Genomic DNA, 21,110 nt, shown 5'->3' on the forward strand with positions numbered 1-21,110 from the left:
CCATTTGTACATTGTTAAAACCTAAAAAAACCTTAAAACCATCCCCCTCTTCAAAGGGGGGGACACTCTTGACCCAAACTGCTACAGACCTATATCTATCCTACCATGCCTTTCTAAGGTCTTCGAAAGCCAAGTCAACAAACAGATTACCGACCATTTTGAATCTCACCATACCTTCTCTGCTATGCAATCTGGTTTCAGAGCTGGTCATGGGTGCACCTCAGCCACGCTCAAGGTCCTAAACGATATCTTAACCGCCATCGATAAGAAACATTACTGTGCAGCTGTATTCATTGATCTGGCCAAGGCTTTCGACTCTGTCAATCACCACATCCTCATCGGCAGACTCAACAGCCTTGGTTTCTCAAATGATTGCCTCGCCTGGTTCACCAACTACTTCTCTGATAGAGTTCAGTGTGTCAAATCGGAGGGTCTGTTGTCCGGACCTCTGGCAGTCTCTATGGGGGTGCCACAGGGTTCAATTCTTGGACCGACTCTCTTCTCTGTATACATCAATGAGGTCGCTCTTGCTGCTGGTGAGTCTCTGATCCACCTCTACGCAGACGACACCATTCTGTATACTTCCGGCCCTTCTTTGGACACTGTGTTAACAACCCTCCAGGCAAGCTTCAATGCCATACAACTCTCCTTCCGTGGCCTCCAATTGCTCTTAAATACAAGTAAAACTAAATGCATGCTCTTCAACCGATCGCTACCTGCACCTACCCGCCTGTCCAACATCACTACTCTGGACGGCTCTGACTTAGACTACATGGACAACTACAAATACTTAGGTGTCTGGTTAGACTGTAGACTCTCCTTCCAGACCCATATCAAACATCTCCAATCCAAAGTTAAATCTAGAATTGGCTTCCTATTTCGCAACAAAGCATCCTTCACTCATGCTGCCAAACATACCCTTGTAAAACTGACCATCCTACCAATCCTCGACTTTGGCGATGTAATTTACAAAATAGCCTCCAATACCCTACTCAACAAATTGGATGCAGTCTATCACAGTGCAATCCGTTTTGTCACCAAAGCCCCATATACTACCCACCATTGCGACCTGTACGCTCTCGTTGGCTGGCCCTCGCTTCATACTCGTCGCCAAACCCACTGGCTCCATGTCATCTACAAGACCCTGCTAGGTAAAGTCCCCCCTTATCTCAGCTCGCTGGTCACCATAGCATCTCCCACCTGTAGCACACGCTCCAGCAGGTATATCTCTCTAGTCACCCCCAAAACCAATTCTTTCTTTGGCCGCCTCTCTTTCCAGTTCTCTGCTGCCAATGACTGGAACGAACTACAAAAATCTCTGAAACTGGAAACACTTATCTCCCTCACTAGCTTTAAGCACCAACTGTCAGAGCAGCTCACAGATTACTGCACCTGTACATAGCCCACCTATAATTTAGCCCTATCAACTACCTCTTTCCCAACTGTATTTAATTTATTTATTTATTTTGCTCCTTTGCACCCCATTATTTTTATTTCTACTTTGCACATTCTTCCATTGCAAAACTACCATTCCAGTGTTTTACTTGCTATATTGTATTTACCTTGCCACCAAGGCCTTTTTTGCCTTTACCTCCCTTCTCACCTCATTTGCTCACATTGTATATAGACTTGTTTATACTTTATTATTGACTGTATGTTTGTTTTACTCCATGTGTAACTCTGTGTTGTTGTATCTGTCGAACTGCTTTGCTTTATCTTGGCCAGGTCGCAATTGTAAATGAGAACTTGTTCTCAACTTGCCTACCTGGTTAAATAAAGGTAAAATAAATAAAACATAAATAAATAAAAACACTGTATATATATAATATGACATTTGTAATGTCTTTACTGTTTTGAAACCTCTGTATGTGTAATGTTTACTGTTCATTTTTGTTGTTTTTCACTTTATATATTCACTTTGTATTTTGTCTACCTCACTTGCTTTGGCAATGTTAACACATGTTTCTCATGCCAATAAAGCCCTTGAATTGAATTGAAATTGAATTGAGCGAGAGAGAGAGACAGAGACAGAGAGAGAAAGAGAGAGAGATAGAGAGAGACAGAGACAGAGACAGAGAGAGAGACAGACTCTCTGTGTCTCTCTCTCAATTCAATTCAATTCAAGGGCTTTATTGGCATGGGAAACATGTGTTAACATTGCCAAAGCAAGTGAGGTAGACAACATACAAAGTGAATATATAAAGTGAAAAACAACAAAAATTTACACTAAACATTACACATACAGAGGTTTCAAAACAGTAAAGACATTACAAAAGTCATATTATATATATATATATACAGTGTTTTAACAATGTACAAATGGTTAAAGGACACAAGATAAAATAAATACGCATAAATATGGGTTGTATTTACAATGGTGTGTGTTCTTCAATGGTTGCCCTTTTCTCGTGGCAACAGGTCACAAATCTTGCTGCTGTGATGGCACACTGTGGAATTTCACCCAGTAGATATGGGAGTTTTTCAAATTTGGATTTGTTTTCGAATTCTTTGTGGATCTGTGTAATCTGAGGGAAATATGTATCTCTAATATGGTCATACATTGGGCAGGAGGTTAGGAAGTGCAGCTCAGTTTCCACCTCATTTTGTGGGCAGTGAGCACATAGCCTGTCTTCTCTTGAGAGCCATGTCTGCCTACGGCGGCCTTTCTCAATAGCAAGGCTATGCTCACTGAGTCTGTACATAGTCAAAGCTTTCCTTAATTTTGGGTCAGTCACAGTGGTCAGGTATTCTGCCGCTGTGTACTCTCTGTTTAGGGCCAAATAGCATTCTAGTTTGCTCTGTTTTTTTGTTAATTCTTTCCAATGTGTCAAGTAATTATCTTTTTGTTTTCTCATGATTTGGTTGGGTCTAATTGTGCTGTTGTCCTGGGGCTCTGTAGGGTGTGTTTGTGTTTGTGAACAGAGCCCCAGGACCAGCTTGCTTAGGGGACTCTTCTCCAGGTTCATCTCTCTGTAGGTGATGGCTTTGTTATGGAAGGTTTGTGAATCGCTTCCTTTTAGGTGGTTGTAGAATTTGATGGCTCTTTTCTGGATTTTGATAATTAGTGGGTATCGGCCTAATTCTGCTCTGCATGCATTATTTGGTGTTCTACGTTGTACACGGAGGATATTTTTGCAGAATTCTGCGTGCAGAGTCTCAATTTGGTGTTTGTCCCATTTTGTGAAGTCTTGGTTGGTGAGCGGACCCCAGACCTCACAACCATAAAGGGCAATGGGCTCTATGACTGATTCAAGTATTTTTAGCCAAATCCTAATCGGTATGTTGAAATTTATGTTTCTTTTGATGGCATAGAATGCCCTTCTTGCCTTGTCTCTCAGATCGTTCACAGCTTTGTGGAAGTTACCTGTGGCGCTGATGTTTAGGCCAATGTATGTATCGTTTTTTGTGTGCTCTAGGGCAACAGTGTCTAGATGGAATTTGTATTTGTGGTCCTGGTGACTGGACCTTTTTTGGAACACCATTATTTTGGTCTTACTGAGATTTACTGTCAGGGCCCAGGTCTGACAGAATCTGTGCATAAGATCTAGGTGCTGCTGTAGGCCCTCCTTGGTTGGTGACAGAAGCACCAGATCATCTGCAAACAGCAGACATTTGACTTCGGATTCTAGCAGGGGAGGCCGGGTGCTGCAGACTTTTCTAGTGCCCGCGCCAATTCGTTGATATATATGTTGAAGAGGGTGGGGCTTAAGCTGCATCCCTGTCTAACCCCACGACCCTGTGTGAAGAAATGTGTGTGTTTTTTGCCAATTTTAACCGCACACTTGTTGTTTGTGTACATGGATTTTATAATGTCGTATATTTTACCCCCAACACCACTTTCCATCAGTTTGTATAGCAGACCCTCATGCCAGATTGACTCGAAGGCTTTTTTGAAATCAACAAAGCATGAGAAGACTTTGCCTTTGTTTTGGTTTGTTTGGTTGTCAATTAGGGTGTGCAGGGTGAATACATGGTCTGTTGTACGGTAATTTGGTAAAAAGCCAATTTGACATTTGCTCAGTACATTGTTTTCATTGAGGAAATGTACGAGTCTGCTGTTAATAATAATGCAGAGGATTTTCCCAAGGTTACTGTTGACACATATTCCACGGTAGTTATTGGGGTCAAATTTGTCTCCACTTTTGTGGATTGGGGTGATCAGTCCTTGGTTCCAAATATTGGGGAAGATGCCAGAGTTAAGTATGATGTTAAAGAGTTTTAGTATAGCCAATTGGAATTTGTTGTCTGTATATTTGATCATTTCATTGAGGATACCATCAACACCACAGGCATTTTTGGGTTGGAGGGTTTTTATTTTGTCCTGTAACTCATTCAATGTAATTGGAGAATCCAGTGGGTTCTGGTAGTCTTTAATAGTTGATTCTAAGATCTGTATTTGATCATGTATATGTTTTTGCTCTTTATTCTTTGTTATAGAGCCAAAAAGATTGGAGAAGTGGTTTACCCATACATCTCCATTTTGGATAGATAATTCTTGTTGTTGTTGTTTGTTTAGTGTTTTCCAATTTTCCCAGAAGTGGTTAGAGTCTATGGATTCTTCAATTGCATTGAGCTGATTTCTGACATGCTGTTCCTTCTTTTTCCGTAGTGTATTTCTGTATTGTTTTAGTGATTCACCATAGTGAAGGCGTAGACTCAGGTTTTCCGGGTCTCTATGTTTTTGGTTGGACAGGTTTCTCAATTTCTTTCTTAGATTTTTGCATTCTTCATCAAACCATTTGTCATTATTGTTAATTTTTTTCGTTTTTCTATTTGAGATTTTTAGATTTGATAGGGAAGCTGAGAGGTCAAATATACTGTTAAGATTTTCTACTGCCAAGTTTACACCTTCACTATTACAGCGGAACGTTTTACCCAGGAAATTGTCTAAAAGGGATTGAATTTGTTGTTGCCTAATTGTTTTTTGGTAGGTTTCCAAACTGCATTCCTTCCATCTATAGCATTTCTTAATGTTACTCAGTTCCTTTGGCTTTGATGCCTCATGAATGATTATTGCTCTGTTTAAGTAGACTGTGATTTTGCTGTGGTCTGATAGGGGTGTCAGTGGGCTGACTGTGAACGCTCTGAGAGACTCTGGGTTGAGGTCAGTGATAAAGTAGTCTACAGTACTACTGCCAAGAGATGAGCTATAGGTGTACCTACCATAGGAGTCCCCTCGAAGCCTACCGTTGACTATGTACATACCCAGCGTGCGACAGAGCTGCAGGAGTTGTGACCCGTTTTTGTTGGTTATGTTGTCATAGTTGTGCCTAGGGGGGCATATGTGGGAGGGAATGCTGTCACCTCCAGGCAGGTGTCTCTCTCTCTCTCTCTCTCTCTCTCTCTCTCTCTCTCTCTCTCTCTCTCTCTCTCTCTCTCTCTCTCTCTCTCTCTCTCTCTCTCTCTCTCTCTCTCTCTCTCTCTCTCTCTCTCTCTCTCTCTCTCTCTCTCTCTCTCTCTCTCTCTCTCTCTCTCTCTGTCTCTGTCTCTGTCTCTCTCTGTATGTCTCTCTCTCTCTCTCTCTCTCTCTCATGCTCTCTCTCATGCTCTCTCCCATGCTCTCTCTCTTTCTACTTTCATAAAACATTTGAGAGGAACAAAACAATGAATGACTGTGCAAATGGACTGAGTCAGATGGCCCTGGATCGTACTGTGTCAGATGGCCCTGGATGGTACTGTGTCAGATGGCCCTGGATGGTACTGTGTCAGATGGCCCTGGATGGTACTGTGTCAGATGGTCCTGGATGGTACTGTGTCAGATGGCCCTGGATGGTACTGTGTCAGATGGCCCTGGATGGTACTGTGTCAGATGGCCCTGGATGGTACTGTTTCAGATGGCCCTGGATGGTACTGTGTCAGATGGCCCTGGATGGTACTGAGTCAGATGGCCCTGGATGGTACTGAGTCAGATGGCCCTGGATGGTACTGTGTCAGATGGCCCTGGATGGTACTGTGTCAGATGGCCCTGGATGGTACTGTGTCAGATGGTCCTGGATGGTACTATGTCAGATGGCCCTGGATGGTACTGTGTCAGATGGCCCTGGATGGTACTGTGTCAGATGGCCCTGGATGGTACTGAGTCAGATGGCCCTGGATGGTACTGTGTCAGATGGCCCTGGATGGTACTGAGTCAGATGGTCCTGGATGGTACTGAGTCAGATGACTCTGGATGGTACTGAGTCAGATGGCCCTGGATGGTACTGTGTCAGATGGCCCTGGTCACCAAACCAGCACACCTGCTCCTAAATATACAGTACACACAAACACATTCAATAGACATATACAGGAAATGTGTCAACACTCGCTGTGTATATATATATATGTGTGTGTGTGTCCGTGTGTGTGCGTGTGTGTGGCCGTGTGTGTGTGTGCCTGTGTGTGACCGTGTGTGTGTGTGTCCGTGTGTGTGTGTGTGTGTGTGTGTGTGTGTCCGTGTGTGTGTGTGTGTCCGTGTGCCAGCTGAGATTCAGGTACTACCCTCAGCCAAACATCAACCAACTCCTCTATCTCACATTGGATACAAGCACTCACACACCATCCCTGAAACCCTCCCTAACATACCAAAGTGCTTACCCAGCACTACCGCTGATAGGCCAAAGAGCTGGGTTATGAGAGGTTAACTACCACATAGCAGACTGGATGACAGACAGCTACTGCACATCCCTTTACACCAGGACTCACAGCTACCTAACATCAGTTACAGTTATTCTACAGTAAAACAGACTATGACTGACCTCACCAGTACCCAGCTAAGAAAATGTAGATTCCTATTGATGTGACCTTCTCCTGCTTGAGCTAAACTCAGGTACTTTACCAAACACTTTAATCTCTTATAGTGGAAGACATCAACATAATTTTTTCTATGTGGCCAAATGTTAGAGGGGGGGGGGGGGGGGCGTTGAACCCTGGCCCCTCTCTCACCCCAGATAGTCGTTACAGGCCTCCTGATGACGCTCCAACAGCAACAGGCTGATTAAAACACCGTCCATCCTCCCCTGAGACACACACAAGGTCATTGACTTTTATGACATATAACATGATATTGTCTTTCAATGTTTGTAGCCTAGTGCACTCCACCCTAGTCTACTCCATCCACCCTACTCTGACCTACCATACTCTACTACACCACCCTACCCTACCCTTCTCTACCCTACCCTACTCTACCCTGCCCTACTCCACTCCACCCTACCCTACCCTACTCCACCCTACCCTGCCCTACTCCACTCCACCCTACCCTACTCCACCCTACCCTACACTACTCCACCCTAGTCTACTCCCCCACCATACCCTAACCTATCCTACTCCACTCTACCCTACTCCACCCTAGTCTACTCCACCCTACTCTACCCCGCCCTAGTCTACTATACCCTACCCTACTCCACTCTACCCTACTCCACCCACCCCTACCCTACCATACTCCACCCTAGTCTACTCCACCCTACCCTACCCTAACCTACCCTACTCCACCCTAGTCTACTCCAACCTACTCTACTTTACCCTACTCTACCCTAGTCTACTCTAACCTAGCCTACCCTACTCCACCCTAGTCTACTCTACCCTACCCTACTCTACCCTAGTCTACTTCACCCTACTCCACTCTACCCTACCCCACCCTAGTATACTCCACCCTACCCTACTCCACCCTAGTCTACTCCACCCTACCATACCCTACTCTACTCTTCTCCACCCTAGTCTACTCGACCCAACTCTACCCTACCCTACCCTACTCCACCCAAGACTACTCTACCCTACCCAACTCCACCCTAGTCTACTCCACCCTACCCTACACTACTCTACCCTAGTCTAATACTCCCTACCCTACTCTACCCTACTCCACCCAAGTCTACTTTACCCTAACCTACTCCACCCTAGTCTACTCCACCCTACCCGACCCTACCCTACTCCAACCTAGTCTACTCCACCCTTTCCTACCCTACTCTACTCTACTCCACCCTACCCGACCCTACCCTACTCTACCCTACTCTTCCCTACTCCACCGTAGTCTACTCCACCCTTTCCTACCCTACTCTACTCTACTCCACCATACTCTACCCTACCCTACTCCACCCTAGTCTACTCTACCCTACCTTACTCCACCATACTCTACCCTACCCCACCCTACCCTAGTCTACTCCACCCTACTCTACTTTATCATGCCCTACCCTACTCTATCCTACCCTACTCTACTTTATCATGCCCTACCCTACTCTACTCTATCCTACCCTACTCTACTTTATCTTACCCTACCCTACTCTACCCTACTCTACCCTACCATACTCTACCCTACTCTACTATACTCTACCCTACTCTACTCTACCCTACTCTACTCTACCCTACTCTACTCTACCCTACTCTGCTCTACCCTACTTTACCCTACCCTACTCTATCCTACCCTACTCTACTCTACCATACTCTACTCTACCCTACTCTACTCTATCCTACTCTACTCTACTCTACCCTACTCTACTCTACCCTACTCTACTCTACTCTACTCTATCCTACCCTACTCTACCCTACTCTACTCTACTCTACTCTACCCTACTCTACCCTACTCTACCCTACTCTACCCTACTCTACTCTACTCTACTCTACCCTACCCTACTCTACTCTACTCTACTATACTCTACCCTACTCTACTCTACTCTACCCTACTCTACTCTATCCTACCCTACTCTATTATACTCTACCCTACTCTACTCTATCCTATCCTACTCTACTCTACCCTACTCTACTCTACCCTACTCTACCCTACTCTACCCTACTCTACTCTATCCTACCCTACTCTACTCTACCCTACTCTACTCTACCCTAATCTACTCTACTCTACCCTACTCTACTCTACCCTACTCTACCCTACTCTACTCTACCCTACTCTACCCTACTCTACTCTATCCTACCCTACTCTACTATACTCTACCCTACTCTACTCTACTATACTCTACCCTACTCTACCCTACTCCACCCTACTCTCACAAAGTTCAGAGCCTGAGTACTGTATGAAGGGAGAATCCCATCCCGTCCAGCAGACTAACCCCACAGTGACCTCTGACCCATGTCCTGACTTCAGAACTGGGGTCACACAGATAGAAGAGTAGGTCTGACAGTAATGAGACAGGAACCCCTGTGTGTGTGTGTGTGTGTGTGTGTGTGTGTGTGTGTGTGTGTGTGTGTGTGTGTGTGTGTGTGTGTGTGTGTGTGTGTGTGTCTGACAGTAATGAGACAGGAGCATCAGTAAGATGGACGACCTGAGGGGGAGACTGTGTCCGCTACCTCACTAACATAATACCATCACACACACACACACACACACACACACACACACACACACACACACACACACACACACACACACACACACACACACACACACACACACACACTCACACTCACACTCACACTCACACTCACACTCACTGGCTAGACGTTGACCCTTTTTGAAAAATGTGTTGAAACATACAGAGAGGGAACAGGGAGAGAGGAGGGGAAGAGTCTATCATAAATGCAGATTGGATGGGTTTTCCATGCAGAATAAAGCATGTGTAATGGGTTATGAATGAAACAGGAAACAAACATTCTCTAACAGTCTAAACCATCCAATGTACTGTAAACTATTCAAGGCTGTGTGTGTGTGTGTGTGTGTGTGTGTGTGTGTGTGTGTGTGTGTGTGTGTGTGTGTGTGTGTGTGTGTGTGTCATATGAATTGGCAGTGTGTTTTTCTAATTTCAAACAAAGCCCTGTTATTTGTACCTATGGATCTCCCACTGAGCACTGGTGCACACACACACACACACACACACACACACCTTGGCACCAAGCAACCCCTCATTTGGGCACCCACACCATGCCAATCCATAAATCAGAAGATAATTGAGCAGTAGTGTGCCAGCAATAAAGTCCAGAGAGAATAAACAGCCTGTGGTGTTCTGTCTGTCTGTCTGTCTGTCTGTCTGTCTGTCTGTCTGTCTGTCTGTCTGGGGGGTGTTCTGTCTGGGGGTGTTCTGACTGGGGGTGATCTGTCTGGGGGTGATCTGTCTGGGGGATGATCTGTCTGGGGGGGTGGTCTGTCTGGGGGGGTGATCTGTCTGGGGGGGTGATCTGTCTGGGGGTGTTCTGACTGGGGGTGATCTGTCTGGGGGGGTAATCTGTCTGGGGGGTGATCTGTCTGGTGGGTGTTCTGTCTGGGGGGTGATCTGTCTGGGGGGTGTTCTGACTGGGGGTGATCTGTCTGGGGGTGATCTGTCTGGGGGGGTAATCTGTCTGGGGGGGTAATCTGTCTGGGGGGTGATCTGTCTGGGGGGTTAGGCTGCGCTGTATACCTCCCACTGGCACTCTGTCAAATTCTATAAAGTCTATACAGCAGGGTTCCCCAAAGTCGCCCCCACCCCTGTACTATATAGCAGGGTTCCCCAAAGTCGCCCCCACCCCTGTACTATACAGCAGGGTTCCCCAAAGTCCCCAAAAACACATTGGAATCATGTAGTAACCAAAAAAAGTGTTAAACAGATCAAAATATATTATATTGGTGTCCTTTATTCCAGGTGACTACCTCATGAAGCTGGTTGAGAGAATGCCAAGAGTGTGCAAAGCTGTCATCAAGGCAAACAGTGACTACTTTGAAGAATATAAAATATTTTTTACATTTTTTAAGACTTTGATGTTAACTACACGATTCCACATGTGTTATTTCATAGTTTGGATGTCTTCACTAGTATTCTACAATGTAGAAAATAGTAAAAAATAAAGAAAAATGCTTGAATGAGTAGGTGTGTCCATACTTTGACTGGTACTGTACATGAAACCAATGTTGTGTTAATGATGATGCTGATGGATGGAGAAGACAGAAGAAGCGTGAGGAACAGAGACGGTAGGTGCAGAGAATGGGATCTCTGGGGGTATCGGTGCCACAACAAAACACTAGTGATACTCACCCAGATCTGCAGACATTGACATAAAAACATATGACACAACCCATTAACCCAGCGGCAACAAAGCTCCAATGGGAAGTCTCATGGCTGTATTCAGGGTCTGTGTATGCAACCCATAGCATAGACTGGAGTAAAACCAAAACATTCAAGTCAAATGGGACACACTCAAATGGATTCTTCCCACAGTTAGGAAATTAGACCCATGGCGTAAGTGTTCTCAAGACTACTAAACTCCAGACAGTTTATGTCTAAAGTAGCCTCCTCTAGAATGAATCAGATGTAGAATATAGAGCTAGTCATGAACGTCTCATGCACATGTATATATCTGAAGATGCAGTGTTAGCAGAGATAGGTCTGAAAACAAGGCTTAGTTAGTTCCTCTAGCCCTTACCCCTCCCAGTGTTGAGAAGAACCAGAAAACTAGGTAACTGTGTGGGTAGGGGTTAGGGTTAGGAGAAGGGTAGGGGTTAGGGTTAGGAGAAGGGTAGGGGTTAGGGTTAGGAGAAGGGTAGGGGTTAGGGTTAGGAGAAGGGTGGGGGTTAGGGTTAGGAGAAGGGTAGGGGTTAGGGTTAGGAGAAGGGTAGTGGTTAGGGGTTAGGAGAAGGGTAGGGGTTAGGGTTAGGAGAAGGGTAGGGGTTAGGAGAAGGTTAGGGATTAGGAGAAGGGTAGGGGTTAGGGGTTAGGGTTAGGAGAAGGGTAGGGGTTATGAGAAGGGTAGGGGTTAGGGGTTAGGGTTAGGAGAAGGGTAGGGGTTAGAGTTAGGAGAAGGGTTAGGGATTAGGAGAAGGGTAGGGGTTAGAGTTAGGAGAAGGGTAGGGGGTAGGGGTTAGAGTTAGGAGAAGGGTAGGGGTTATAGTTAGGAGAAGGGTAGGGGTTAGTGGTTAGGGTTAGGAGAAGGGTAGGGGTTAGAGTTAGGAGAAGGGTTAGAGTTAGGAGAAGGTTAGGGGTTAGAGTTAGGAGAAGGGTAGGGGTTAGAGTTAGGAGAAGGGTAGGGGTTAGAGTTAGGAGAAGGGTAGGGGGTAGGAGAAGGTTATGGATTAGGAGAAGGGTAGGGGGTAGGGGTTAGGGTTAGGAGAAGGGTAGGGGTTAGGGGAAGGTTAGGGATTAGGAGAAGGGTAGGGGGTAGGGGTTAGAGTTAGGTGAAGGGTAGATGTTAGAGTTAGGAGAAGGTTAGGGATTAGGATAAGGGTAGGGTTTAGGAGAAGGGTAGGGGTTAGGAGAAGGGTAGGGGTTAGGAGAAGGGTAGGGATTAGGAGAAGGGTAGGGATTAGGAGAAGGGTTAGAGTTAGGAGAAGGTTAGGGATTAGGAGAAGGGTAGGGATTAGGAGAAGGTTAGGAATTAGGAGAAGGTTAGGGATTAGGAGAAGGGTAGGAATTAGGAGAAGGTTAGGGATTAGGAGAAGGGTAGGGATTAGGAGAAGGTTAGGGATTAGGAGAAGGGTTAGAGTTAGGAGAAAGGTTAGAGTTAGGAGAAGGTTAGGGATTAGGAGAAGGGTCGGGAGTAGGAGAAGGTTAGGGATTAGGAGAAGGGTAGGGATTAGGAGAAGGGTAGGGATTAGGAGAAGGTTAGGGATTAGGAAAAGGGTAGGGATTAGGAGAAGGGTAGGATTTAGGAGAAGGGTAGGGATTAGGAGAAGGGTTAGAGTTAGGAGAAGGTTAGGGATTAGGAGAAGGGTAGGGGTTAGGAGAAGGTTAGGGATTAGGAGAAGGGTAGGTATTAGGAGAAGGGTTAGAGTTAGGAGAAGGTTAGGGATTAGGAGAAGGGTAGGGATTAGGAGAAGGGTAGGGATTAGGAGAAGGGTAGGGATTAGGAGAAGGGTTAGAGTTAGGAGAAGGTTAGGGATTAGGAGAAGGGTAGGGATTAGGGTTAGGGTAGGGATTAGGAGAAGGGTAGGGATTAGGGTTAGGGTAGGGATTAGGAGAAGGGTAGGGATTAGGGTTAGGGTAGGGATTAGGAGAAGGGTAGGGATTAGGGTTAGGGTAGGGTTTAGGAGAAGGGTAGGGTTTAGGAGAAGGGTAGGGATTAGGGTTAGGGTAGGGATTAGGAGAAGTGTAGGGATTAGGAGAAGGGTAGGGTTTAGGAGAAGGGTTAGGATAGGATAAGGGTTAGGGGTAGGATAAGGGTTAGGGATAGGATAAGGGTTAGGGATAGGATAGGATAAGGGTTAGGGTTAGGGATAGGATAAGGGTAAGGTTTAGGGATAGGATAAGGGTAAGGGTTAGGGATAGGATAAGGGTAATGGTTAGGAATAGGATAGGATAAGGGTTAGAGATAGGATAAGGGTTAGGTAAAAATAAAGGGTAGAAACTCCAGTGGTAGGGTGGTGACCTCTCACCTCTCCAGCTCAGTGATCTTCTTCTCCTTGTTGGTTCTTTCCGTCTCTTGCTCTCTCAGGATACCCATGAGCCTCTCCACCTCGGCTTGGGACTTCCCAGACTCTTCTCGGTAGCGCGTCACTTCCTCCTCCAGCAGCTTGATCCTGTCGCTGACCTCTAACAACTTCCTGGTTGACTCTTCCGTATTCTGGGAGTGTGGAGGACCAAGGAAATAAAGAATAAGAGAGAGGAGGACCAAGGAAATAAAGAAGAGAGGAAGACAGTCACAAACACTCACAAACAGTGACAGTCACAAACAGTCACAAACAGTGACAGTCACAAACAGTACTATGAAAGGAGAGACATTCATTATATCATCCTCATCTCATAGAACTCATACTCCTTTCTGGAGCCAGAACCAGGAAGATGCTGCCCCAAAACACTGATACAGGGTCAGATATTTGTTCACCCCTTTATGGTAAAGGATAGGGGTGCGGAAGGGAAAGGGGATACATAGTCAGTTATACAGTTTCTTATGCATTTAAACCCAACTCCTCTAAATCAGAGAGGTACGGGATGCTGCCTTAATCGATGTCATTGGCACCCGGGGAACAGTTAATGTTGGGGGTTAACTGCCTTGCTCAAGAGCAGAACGGCAGATTTTTCCACCTTGACGGCAAGGAGATTCGAACCAATGACCTTTCGGTTACTGGCCCAATACTCTTAACCACTAGGAACCTGTAAACCTTCAGCGGAATCTGCCCTCTATCTCATTCAACCCGGCCCTTTCATTCCTTCCTTCTTAGTCCCCCTTCTCTTCTCTCCTCCCTTCTTTCCTGTGGCCTCCACTCAGCCTGCTCTCTGAAGCATCCCTCTCTCCTGGAGTTTAGTATTTTCTTCTAATTCATAATGAAATTACCCTTCATACCTCTCTGGTTACCAGTGATTTTATAAGACCACCAAACATCTCGAGTCAAACACTGTAAAAACTGACAGAGCTGCAGTGATTGATTCTTTTTTTTTTGAAGAGAAAAATCTGCCAGAGGATGGCTGTAACCTAGAATTACCTCCCTGTGTTTGTGTCTGCCTTTCAGAGGTCTGTGTGTTTCAGAGGATAGTTTAGCTTGTTGAGACAGCTGAGGCCGCTCGTTTAAACATCATCAACTCTCTCTCTATACAATCACACACATACAAGCACGCACACACACATACATACATACACACACTGGTATAGGCAGGGAGCCAATCCTAGATAACGCTATGAGCTGTTACCCTACATGTAGCTCTGTCTCTGTTATTAGAAAAAAAAACAAAGACACTTCAGACGGCTGTTAACTATTACTGTCAACCACTCTGAAACGCATAGATCATAAACCTAGCAAAGTATCATTTACTAGAAAAACATCTCATAACATAAACAAAATGCACAAGTAGAGGCACTTTATGAAAGAGGGACAGGAAAAGCCGATGGCAAAACCAAACATTTCACATGGTGTGTAACCCTACCCTCCTAATACATACATGGTGTACTGTGTAACCCCTACCCTCCTAATACATACATGGTGTACTGTGTAAACCCTACCCTCCTAATATATACATGGTGTACTGTGTAACCCCTACCCTCCTAATACATACATGGTGTACTGTGTAACCCATACCCTCCTAATACATACATGGTGTACTGTGTAACCCCTACCCTCCTAAAACATACATGGTGTACTGTGTAACCCCTACCCTCCTAATACATACATGGTGTACTGTGTAACCCCTACCCTCCTAATACATACATGGTGTACTGTGTAACCCCTACCCTCCTAATACATACATGGTGTACTGTGTAACCCCTACCCTCCTAATACATACATGGTGTACTGTGTAACCCTACCCTCCTAATACATACATGGTGTACTGTGTAACCCCTACCCTCCTAATACATACATGGTGTACTGTGTAACCCCTACCCTCCTAATACATACATGGTGTACTGTGTAACCCTACCCTCCTAATACATACATGGTGTACTGTGTAACCCCTACCCTCCTAATATATACATGGTGTACTGTGTAACCCCTACCCTCCTAATACATACATGGTGTACTGTGTAACCCCTACCCTCCTAATACATACATGGTGTACTGTGTAACCCCTACTCTCCTAATACATACATGGTGTACTGTGTAACCCCTACCCTCCTAATACATACATGGTGTACTGTGTAACCCCTACCCTCCTAATACATACATGGTGTACTGTGTAACCCTACCCTCCTAATACATACATGGTGTACTGTGTACTGTGTAACCCCTACCCTCCTAATACATACATGGTGTACTGTGTAACCCCTACCCTCCTAATACATACATGGTGTACTGTGTAACCCTACCCTCCTAATACATACATGGTGTACTGTGTACTGTGTAACCCCTACCCTCCTAATACATACATGGTGTACTGTGTAACCCTACCCTCCTAATACATACATGGTGTACTGTGTAACCCCTACCCTCCTAATACATACATGGTGTACTGTGTAACCCCTACCCTCCTAATACATACATGGTGTACTGTGTAACCCCTACCCTCCTAATACATACATGGTGTACTGTGTAACCCCTACCCTCCTAATACATACATGGTGTACTGTGTAACCCCTACCCTCCTAATACATACATGGTGTACTGTGTAACCCCTACCCTCCTAATACATACATGGTGTACTGTGTAACCCCTACCCTCCTAATACATACATGGTGAACTGTGTAACCCCTACCCTCCTAATACATACATGGTGTACTGTGTAACCCCTACCCTCCTAATACATACATGGTGTACTGTGTAACCCTACCCCCCTAATACATACATGGTGTACTGTGTAACCCCTACCCCCCTAATACATACATGGTGTACTGTGTAACCCCTACCCTCCTAATACATACATGGTGTACTGTGTAACCCCTACCCTCCTAATACATACATGGTGACCTGTGTAACCCCTACCCTCCTAATACATACATGGTGTACTGTGTAACCCCTACCCTCCTAATACATACATGGTGTACTGTGTAACCCCTACCCTCCTAATACATACATGGTGACCTGTGTAACCCCTACCCTCCTAATACATACATGGTGACCTGTGTAACCCCTACCCTCCTAATACATACACGGTGTACTGTGTAACCCCTACCCTCCTAATACATACATGGTGTACTGTGTAACCCCTACCCTCCTAATACATACATGGTGTACTGTGTAACCCCTACCCTCCTAATACATACATGGACAGAAAGAAAACAAAAAATCGAATTTACAGATGCAGATACAGCTAAACATTTGACCTCCTGAGAGTGAAACCCTTTGGGTAATGCCAGCGGCAAGCGGAGACCATGTTTACCCCGGCCATACCGTCACTTTCGTCCCATTACCTCCTCAGATAGTTCCCAACACACACACACACACGTCCCCACACATCATCCCAAATGTCAGCCAACACAAAAGACATTAACGGTAAGTGAAGTGGACATTGTTATGGTGTTGAAATGGAAAACAGTGACAGATCCAGAGTATTGGCTGTGAATGCATTGGGTCCATAAGGATTCTGGGATATTATGACAGTGGGGCGAAGGCTTGTAAAGATACTGTTACTTATATGGTCATAGAAATTACTATTATCATTCCTGGAAAATGATATGAATTGTAAATATCACAAATGACTAAAATATGTGTGGCCACTAGGCCCCGCTTTAGGTTATCCAATCACCTGGCGGCAATACAGTAAGGCTGATGCCGATCGGCTGTTTGAACTAGATCGTCAAGAGCTCACAGTACTGTATAGAATGTCATGGAGAGGTTGGAGAAAGGGACACAGAGAGAGAGAGACAGAGAGAGAGAGAGAGAGAGAGAGACATAGAGACAGAGAGATAGACAGAGAGAGAGAGAGAGACAGAGAGAGAGAGAGAGAGAGAGAGAGAGAGAAAGAAAGACAGAGAGAGAGAGACAGAGAGACACAGAGGGAGAGACATAGAGAGAGACAGAGAGAGACAGAGAGAGAGACAGAGAGAGAGAGAGAGAGACAGAGAGAGACAGAGAGACAGAAAGACAGAGAGACAGAGAGACACAGAGGGAGAGACATAGAGAGAGACAGAGAGAGAGACAGAGAGAGAGACAGAGAGAGAGACAGAGAGACAGAAAGACAGAGAGACAGAGAGACACAGAGGGAGAGACATAGAGAGAGACATAGAGAGAGACAGAGAGAGAGACAGAGAGAGAGAGAGAGAGACAGAGAGAGACAGAGAGACAGAAAGACAGAGAGACAGAGAGACACAGAGGGAGAGACATAGAGAGAGACAGAGAGAGAGACAGAGAGAGAGACAGAGAGAGAGACAGAGAGACAGAAAGACAGAGAGACAGAAAGACAGAGAGACAGAGAGACACAGAGGGAGAGACATAGAGAGAGACAGAGAGAGACAGAGAGAGACAGAGAGACACAGAGGGAGAGACATAGAGAGAGACATAGAGAGAGACAGAGAGAGAGACAGAGAGAGAGAGAGAGAGACAGAGAGAGACAGAGAGAGACAGAGAGAGACAGAGAGACACAGAGGGAGAGACATAGAGAGAGACATAGAGAGAGACAGAGAGAGAGACAGAGAGAGAGAGAGAGAGACAGAGAGAGACAGAGAGACAGAAAGACAGAGAGACAGAGAGACACAGAGGGAGAGACATAGAGAGAGACAGAGAGAGACAGAGAGAGAGACAGAGAGAGAGACAGAGAGACAGAAAGACAGAGAGACAGAGAGACACAGAGGGAGAGACATAGAGAGAGACATAGAGAGAGACAGAGAGAGAGACAGAGAGAGAGAGAGAGAGACAGAGAGAGACAGAGAGACAGAAAGACAGAGAGACAGAGAGACACAGAGGGAGAGACATAGAGAGAGACAGAGAGAGACAGAGAGAGCGAGAGAGAGAATATATATATATATATATATATTCACTTTGTATGTTGTCTACCTCACTTGCTTTGGCAATGTTAACACATGTTTCCCATGCCAATAAAGCCCTTGAATTGAATTGAATTGAATTGAATTGAGAGACACAGAGGGAGAGACATAGAGAGAGTTAGTTAGTTTTTGGAATGCAGAAACTCACAGTAAACAATTTACATACAGCACTGAAAGACACATTTTGGCTCTCTGCAGTCCATCATGTCTGCTGTAATAATCAGTGATAGATTGAGGCTTATCTTTCTCTTATCCTCATTTCCTCAGAGACTACTACGTCATTAATGTCAGCAAGAGGACTGGCTGGAATGAAGTGTTGAAGGAATGAGAGGTAACGAGAGATAGAGGGGGGAGAGAGAGAGAGAGAGAGAGAGAGAGAGAGAGAGAGAGAGACCCCTTGAATTCAATTGAATTGAGAGAGAGGGAGAGGGAGAGACTAAAATGTCTTGTCTGGAGTGGACCACCAAGGTCGATCCAAGTCAAATGAAGTGTAGAAACCTCCATCAGCCTAACCTGTTGCATCATTAAAACAAACATGTGGTGTGAAAGGTCACGGGATTCTATCAGGTTATTTTACCATGCATCCAAACTAGCCCTCTGTGATGACACACATCTGAGAGGCCTTTCCCTAGAGGAAGTCAAGGAGGACCAGTAAACCTCTGGAGTGTTGGGAAACTGGACATCAACAACCTCTCTGAGAGCGAGTGTGCGGCGCGTGTGTATCTGTCTGTAATCTGTCTGTAATCTATCACCATAAGGGTCTGTAATCTGTCTGTAATCTGTTTCTAATCTATCACCATAAGGGTCTGTAATCTGTGTGTAATCTATCACCATAAGGGTCTGTAATCTGTGTGTAATCTATCACCATAAGGGTCTGTAATCTGTTTCTAATCTATCACCATAAGGGTCTGTAATCTGTGTGTAATCTATCACCATAAGGGTCTGTAATCTGTGTGTAATCTATCACCATAAGGGTCTGTAATCTGTGTGTAATCTATCACCATAAGGGTCTGTAATCTGTGTGTAATCTATCACCATAAGGGTATGTAATCTGTGTGTAATCCACCACAGTGTGTCAAGTGACCTCTGACCCACTGCAGTGCTACTTCAACAACACTCTCACATCTCTCACACTCCATTGAACCCCCACCACACACACACACACACACACACACACATATTTATAATTTGTATATGTTTACATAACATGTCTGAAAGCCACATTCTGCACATAATCATCCAATCATGTCTATACTTCTATCAGAATGTGTATGTGTTCTCTACAAAGACCCATTCAGGAGGTTTTACAGAAGGTACATCTTTCATGTTACCTCGCGTCAACATTCAACAAGATATCATTTCACAGGAATGATATGTGTACGCCTTTATGAGTATGAAAGAAAACATTCTCGTAAAGTGTGTGAGAGTCTGCTCTGGCTTGTAGACTGGAGCTGAGTGAGAACTGTCTTGGCACCTGGACAGGGACGGAGGGATCAATCTATAAATCACACTTGTTTAATTCATCAAAGCAGGGCTTCCAGGGATGTATAAGGAGCCAGAAGAAAGGCCTTACTTTTACTGTGGATGTTAACACTATAAATATAGGCTGCAGGTAGCCTATTACAACTGCAGTAGAAGGATTTTAATAGTCAATTCTTCTAATTCTTTTTGTATAATAAAACAATAATTACAAAGTGTGATAATGTCGGTTGGAGGTATTCGGCAGTAAAAGGATTGTGAAAATGTTTTGTTATTTGTTTATAGCCTGTGTGAACTAGTTTGGTGTCACACACACACACACACACACACACACACACACACACACACACACACACACACACACACACACACACACACACACACACACACACTCTGGCCTTCCTTACCCCAGGTGTGTGTGTCGTCAGGATGGAGAGTCTATCCTTCAGGTCCTGGTTCTCCTTCCTCATCCTTTCCACCTCCTCCAGCCGTGCCCTGTCCTCCCGCTCCTTCTGCTCACGCAAACGCTCAATCACTCGCTCCTAACAGAGAGACAGAGAGCCAGAGAGCCAGAGAGAGAGGGGGTGAGAGAGACAGAGAGCCAGAGAGAGAGGGGGAGAGAGAGACAGAGAGCCAGAGAGAGAGGGGGAGAGAGACAGAGAGCCAGAGAGAGAGGGGGGGAGAGAGACAGAGAGAGAGGGGGAGAGGAAAAAGATAGGGGTCAGCAACAGTTGTCCTCTCACACTGTCATGTCGTCATTACACAGAGTAGATACACTAGTGGAAAGACAAGTCAATGACACCCCTCCACTGAGTACTGATGCTTCTGCATCATTTAGCTGAAATGCTACAGTAATGATACAGCCCAGGTGAAAAGCCTCGCCAACAGTGTAGCCAGGTGTCTCTCCACTAGTCTGGAGCTGTTAGAAGTGCGAAGCAGGAGAGACGCTCATAAAAGACCATCGTAAATAACAGTGTATAGAGAGAGAGAGAGAGAGAGAGAGAGAGAGAGAGAGAGAGAGAGAGAGAGAGAGAGAGAGAGAGAGAGAGAGAGAGAGAGAGAGAGAGAGAGAGAGAGAGAGAGAGAGAGAGAGAGAGAGAGAGAGAGAGAGAGAGAGAGAGAGAGAGAGAGAGAGAGAGAGAGAGAGAGAGAGAGAGAGAGAGAGAGAGAAAGTAAGAAAGAAAGACAGAGACAGAGAGCTAGAGAGCCATGGACAGAGAGCCAGAGACAGAGAGAGAGCTAGAGAGAGAGCCAGAGAGCGAGAGCCACAGAGAGAGAGACAGAGAGACATAGAGAGAGCCAGAGAGAGAGCCAGCGAGAGAGCTAGAGAGATAGACAGAGAGAGAGACAGAGAGCCAGAGAGAGAGCTAGAGAGAGAGACAGAGAGACAGAGA

General features: G+C 45.3%; 1 protein-coding gene across 1 annotated transcript in view; it reads right to left on the bottom strand.

The window, feature by feature from the left end:
* LOC110518541 (ERC protein 2) overlaps positions 1 to 21,110 on the bottom strand; it is a 492,964-nt gene that overhangs the window by 276,970 nt on the left and 194,884 nt on the right. The window contains exons 9-10 of the mRNA XM_036947561.2: positions 20,124 to 20,258; positions 13,262 to 13,449 (exon numbers count right to left, since the gene is read on the bottom strand). Of these exons, the coding sequence (XP_036803456.2) occupies positions 13,262 to 13,449; positions 20,124 to 20,258 (323 nt within the window). The remainder of the gene's footprint in view (positions 1 to 13,261; positions 13,450 to 20,123; positions 20,259 to 21,110) is intronic.

Source organism: Oncorhynchus mykiss, chromosome 16 (genome assembly GCF_057628025.1).
Source record: "Oncorhynchus mykiss isolate SJ-2025 chromosome 16, ASM5762802v1, whole genome shotgun sequence".
Taxonomy (NCBI): domain Eukaryota; kingdom Metazoa; phylum Chordata; class Actinopteri; order Salmoniformes; family Salmonidae; genus Oncorhynchus; species Oncorhynchus mykiss.